The sequence below is a fragment of the Rana temporaria genome, chromosome 1 (assembly GCF_905171775.1).
Source record: "Rana temporaria chromosome 1, aRanTem1.1, whole genome shotgun sequence".
In the NCBI taxonomy this organism is placed as follows: domain Eukaryota; kingdom Metazoa; phylum Chordata; class Amphibia; order Anura; family Ranidae; genus Rana; species Rana temporaria.
This window is the reverse complement of record NC_053489.1, coordinates 89219709-89225346: the sequence shown is the minus strand read 5'-3', so window position 1 is coordinate 89225346 and position 5638 is coordinate 89219709. Positions and strand designations below refer to the sequence as shown.

Here is a 5638-nt window from a genome sequence, read left to right as displayed (position 1 = left end):
GAGAGGAATTTTTTGGCGGTTCAGGCTTGTAGTCAATTTTGTTAGGAGTTTTGTGCAAGATGGAACCATTTGGATGTGCTCTATTTGAACTGAAACTGATCCAGAGGCGAAGAAGGACACGTCAGAATGTCGTTCAGATAGAGAAACGTGTATTCCGTTCACGTACCTTTTTGGATCAATTTACTGAAACCCAGGTGATAGCCAAATTCAGATTATCCTCTCCCATGATACATTCCCTGTATGATGAAATACACTTGGCCCTAGAAACACGCACGCGGAGAAGTAATGCAGTACCAGGTCTTGTGCGTTTTTTGGCAGTACTTCATTTTTTAGGAAAGGCCTCATACCAACATGTCAGTGGTGAGATTGTTGGCATCTCACAACCCAGTTTTTCCCGCTGCTTGGTGGATGTCCTGCAAGCACTGCGACAACTTGCTCCAAAATACATACACATGGGCAAGTCACGTGAAGAGCGGGATCAAATTAAACGTGGTTTTTTTGACCTAGCAGGAATGCCCAATGTCATTGGGGCAATAGACTGCACCCATGTGCCATTATGTCCCCCATCAGAACAGGAGCACATCTACCGAAACCGTAAGGCTTACCATTCACTCAACATCCAGGTGATCTGTGATTCAAACCTCATAATCCGTGATGTTGTCACCGGCTTTCCAGGATCCTGTCATGATGCCCATATATTGCGCCAATCGGGAATATATGATACTCTGGACAAGGACTTAGAAAATAATGGATGGCTGCTGGGTAAGTGTGCTCCACTGTTTATTTTATGGTGTGTTTTCCAGTTATAAATGCGTTTTTATTTTTTTATTCCATACTAGACTGACATTAGTGCTATATCAGTAACATGACAGCTCAACAGCTTTACATTAATCAGTATTTCAAAAACATGTAATAATAAACTCAGAATTTAAATGTCCAAAATACTTTCAAGTACTTTTTAGTTAGCTATCACCTGGTTCAAGGTCCACAAATCTTTCCTTTCTCATGTGAGGTGTATTGTTGTTCCACATGTTCCGTGTGCACTGAAAAGTAGTCACTACTTCAAGCTCGCTTAAGTGATGTATTACACTATCATATTAAGACATCACATGAGAGAGCTAGGAACTACTTATCAAAACACACATGACCAAGGTGTGCCAAAGAAGCCACCCACCAGAATTAAGTACAGTACCTATATGTAAATGATTGCAGCATAAGATGCAACAATTGTGTCAGTAGTTGATTTACTTGAATGTATAGTTAATATTTAAATCTGGGAGTTCAACACTATCCCATACGTTAACCCCCCAATATGCATAACATCAAGCAGCACTACCAAGCACAACAATAACCCCCCCCCCCATTGTGCATATGTATTGTACATGAAAGAGACATGTCCCTCTGGTCCTCCGTTATAGTCCCATATGAGGTCTGCACTATAGTATTGAAATATCTATGACAGGCAGACTTTTCCTCCAGCATGCTTTGTTTTAATAACATTCACATGCACTACAGTAAGCATGGCCCACAACTGTGGTATGCTGTTGTGTTGTGAGTTAAGTACCATTAATGCTCAATCAAAAGTACAAGTCCAGAACCTTGCCCGCCAAATAATTTTAAAATGTGCTTTATTAGACGTATGTTATCCATATGTGACTAACATTGGAAAATTTTCTAAAATGACCACACAATTGGCCACTACATCATGTGATTTAGCATGATTTCTTCTATACTTACAAATAAACTTATATTGTTTTAAAATTTATAGGAGATGCTGGTTACCCCTGTCTACCATGGCTCTTAACACCTATCAACAGGCCATCCTCTCCTGCAGAAGCAGCTTACAATGTTGCTCATACCAAAACACGAGTGGTTATCGAAAGATGCTTTGGTGTCCTAAAGAGCCGTTTCCGTTGCATGTCCTTGTCTGGTGGATTCCTTCAGTATTCCCCCAGTAAGGTAGCTGATATGTTCCTAGCATGCAGCATTCTCCATAACATTGCAAGGCATGGAGGACTACAAGAGGAACTAGACACCACAGTGGAGGATGACATGCCCACAATTCCAGTGGAAAATGATCACAGGGGAAACGCAGCAAGAAGTAAACTGATTACAAACTATTTTTCAGGTAATAAACCACCCTAACATGTTTTTAATTTTCCAAACATCATCAGAAATGATCACACACTTGAATTATTAAGTTGAAGAGACAGACATGCTGTAAAATGAATTATTTGGGCTGATCTTGTTTATCAATGTCAAATCTTAACCAATGATGTTTTTTTTATGATTTCAGGTTAACCCAACTATAAAAACTTTGAAGAAATAACATAAAATTAAGACAGGAGTACAAAAATTGCCAAAAAATGAATCTTTATTTTGTTTTTGTATTTTTACTTTGTTTTACTTCTTTTGCATTTATTTTTTATCTTGTAAAACATTCAACATTAACAGTTTCAAACATATAAAATAAAAGTTTCACTTAAAAGTCTTCTACAAAACAAAAGTGTGTTTGAATTCTTTATTGCAACAAGTGTAAGTGTGGGTTATACACGCAAAAATTCTGTTCATCTGCCAATAAGTACCAACATTTTTTTGACATTAGTGAGAAGCAATAAAATAGAAGACCGAACTGTGTGCCAAAGACACTTGAAATGCTGCAGTTGCCTGAAACCTGTCCTTGCCAGAAAGATGGTGAATGAAATGAGTGCTGTTAACTGCGCTGTGTGGGAGAGGGGAGAAATGAAATAAAACTAAAATAAATACCACCAATTGGCGTAATGGCAGATGGCTATAGCCAACCTAAGGTAAGGAGAGTAAGTGACCTGTAAAGAAGCCGTTGATATGCAAACCAATAAATAACACAATAATTGAATCATAATATTATATTTTTGGTGTGATTTATTGTTTTGTATATCATCACCTTCATCACTGGTCACTTAACTCTACCTTTGGTTGCCTATAGTCATCTACCATTACCCCAAATGTTATATATATTTTAATTTCTCCTCTCCACCCCACACCGCAGTTACCATCACTCATTTCATTACTGAGAAACAATGCACGTTAGTTAAAATGTTAACTACTCCAGGCAGGGCATTTGAAAGATGGAAAAGCGGTCGTCTACAACTTGCAGAAACATTTTTAACCTCATTAGTCATGAAATGATACCTACATTCCATACCAATAACATGTGGTTTCAAAAGTAACAGAAAATCAAATTACAGCCAACACAACATCAAAAATATATGGTTGGGCAAGATGGAGTATGGAACCATTTGGATGTTTGTTTTTTTAATATGAATTAAACTACTGGCGAAGAAGACGACGTCAGCAACTAAAATATGTATATTTTGTTTTAAACTTTACAGAAACACAGGTGATATCAAGATTGCAATTATCTTCTACTTTGCTTTATTCTTCATAGGAGAAAATACACATTACTTTTGAAAACCACACAGAGAAACATGGTCCTTGCTGTGACAACAACAATGGATGGCGCAGTTTAGTCACAGAGTACAGATACAAATCCAAGCACTTGAGTGAAAATATCAATAATTTACATCCACGTGGATAAAATATATAAAAAAAAATTTTAGAACCAATAGTGTGCCTTCCTGACGGAAGAAAAGCATGAAAAACCTGTCACATTTTCCAGATTTTCTGCTGTGACAAAGGGACAACTCTGTCTGTTTCAAATGCGTTGACGTGATGTTATGTCATGTATTCTCCTATTGAACGAATATGATTGATGCTTTTATGTAGTGCTGATGAATTATATCTCTACTCTGTAACTTCAACTCTAGTATTATTGATAGTTCACTTCTACTTTTAAACAATCCTACCACTTTTTTGCCTTACAACAAAAAAATGGTTCTGCTTTCGAACAAAAAATATACGTTAAAACAAATATTTGACAATATTGTTGCACTTGCATTTCAACGTGTATATACCAATAATTAGGAAAACCGTAATGGTAACAGTAATGAATACTAGAACATGCTTGAAAGATAAAAATAGATTTCACATAATTCTCAACCTTTTTGAAATGTTTACAGAGGCAATAATGTCATAGAAAAGATCCCATATAACATTAATTGTATATCTATTGAAAATAAAATCAAAGCTACATAACTGTCTAAAGACGTTTCATTGGTCATCCAACCAGCTTGATCAATGATGGCCATTGAAACATCTAAAACTCAAATACAAACGTCATGTTGATTACACATATTTGGTACAGATCTGCAACGACATGGTCAAATGAGATATTTAACTGGAGAAAGCATCAATATAGCAGTCAACTTTGGGCAATATATGACTTAACAATGTTGCGTGCTGAGTAAAAATTTAAAGAACAAATGTTTGCAAGCTCTTTAAATTCAAACTCAGTTGTGAATTATGTGAAATGTATTAAAAAAAAAAAATTGTACTTCTTATAACATTTACATATCCTGAAAAGTAAAATTATCATTAGCATCATTTTCGATAATACTTTCACAGACAAAACTGCTGTGGTTGCTGCTGGTTAGATTCCGAGCATTATGAGATTGCTCACCAGGAGATGGCAGATGTGCTTCTAAGAGTTCAGTTAGTTTGGCCATAAAGGAGAGCTTCTGCTGGCGATAGGTGTGTTGAGCTGCATTATGTTGCTCTAGGAGAATATTAGATTTGCATATGTTACTATTTAGGTTATCCAATCTCTGCATGAGCTGTTCTCTAAAATTTTGTTGTTCACTATGAAATCTATCACTCTGTTCTCTATCAAAATGGTACTGTTCCCTATCCATGTTTCGTGTCCTACAAATTGTTCTCCTGTCTCTAGGTCTGCTTAACTCTGGGGGTTCAGTAGCAACCACATCAGGAGTACCCAGGATGGGTGTATCTAAAGTTATATGGTTGGTCACAGTTGGGTTTGGCATTACTTCAGAAGCATTTACATTACTAACATTTTCATGACTAGATTCTTCTAGGAAAAGGGTGATTGATTCCTCAGGGTTGCTTGGTGGATCATCCTCCACCTGGAAGTAGACAGACGGCTGTGCATTCAAAGAGTGGTCACTTTCAATTTCTGCTTCTGACACTAACTGCCTTTTGTCAGCACCCTCTTCCAAATAAATTTAAAACAAAATGGTTAACCGGATAGCTACTGGCGATCAACATTTTTTATTAAAAATATTATTTTGAGAAAGATTTAAACCATTTTAAAAACATTTAAACACACACAATTGTGCACCAGTTGGTTATCTTGAAGATACAAGATGGAAGTATATGAGAACATGTTAAATGTTTGGATTTCTCACCGTTTTCATGGTGCCTCGAGGTATCAAAACCAGCCTTGATGCCAACAATGGAATCTAGATCTATGTATGGACGCAGTAACTCTTCATACTGGTGGTAAACTGTTTTCTTCTCAGGGCCACCCCCTGTTGCTTTTCTTGAGTAATAAGATAAATAGATGTTACAACAAAGATCATTAATACAATAATCAAACATGCATGCCTGAAATTGGACAGAAAATACCACAACATCTAAGTAAACATTTTTTTGAGATCAGGGCTCACAAATTTCAAGTCCTGAGCTATTAGTCAGACCATAAGAGTGTCTAACTCGCCACCAGTCACCCCACCTAACCCCT

The 5638-nt window shown here is 36.7% G+C and overlaps 2 protein-coding genes across 2 annotated transcripts in view; one reads left to right on the top strand and one right to left on the bottom strand.

Moving 5' to 3' along the window:
- The first annotated feature begins 417 nt into the window (after positions 1-417).
- Positions 418-2359, top strand: LOC120928978 (putative nuclease HARBI1). The gene is made up of 3 exons (XM_040340135.1): positions 418-762; positions 1769-2128; positions 2297-2359. The coding sequence occupies exons 1-3, from the start codon at positions 453-455 to the stop codon at positions 2299-2301; spliced, it is 675 nt and encodes a 224-aa protein (XP_040196069.1). The 5' UTR covers positions 418-452; the 3' UTR covers positions 2302-2359.
- A 1703-nt stretch (positions 2360-4062) lies between these two features.
- LOC120928970 overlaps positions 4063-5638 on the bottom strand; it is a 3988-nt gene continuing 2412 nt past the window's right edge. The window contains exons 6-7 of the mRNA XM_040340124.1: positions 5304-5437; positions 4063-4654 (exon numbers count right to left, since the gene is read on the bottom strand). Of these exons, the coding sequence (XP_040196058.1) occupies positions 4446-4654; positions 5304-5437 (343 nt within the window). The 3' untranslated portion in view covers positions 4063-4445. The remainder of the gene's footprint in view (positions 4655-5303; positions 5438-5638) is intronic.

Bases quoted from the DNA above. Each gene is read 5' to 3' on its own strand.
- LOC120928978 (XM_040340135.1), top strand. From the start codon at position 453: ATGGGCAAGTCACGTGAAGAGCGGGATCAAATTAAACGTGGTTTTTTT. The intron at 763-1,768 runs GTAAGTGTGCTC...TAAAATTTATAG, and splicing joins AAATAATGGATGGCTGCTGG to GAGATGCTGGTTACCCCTGT.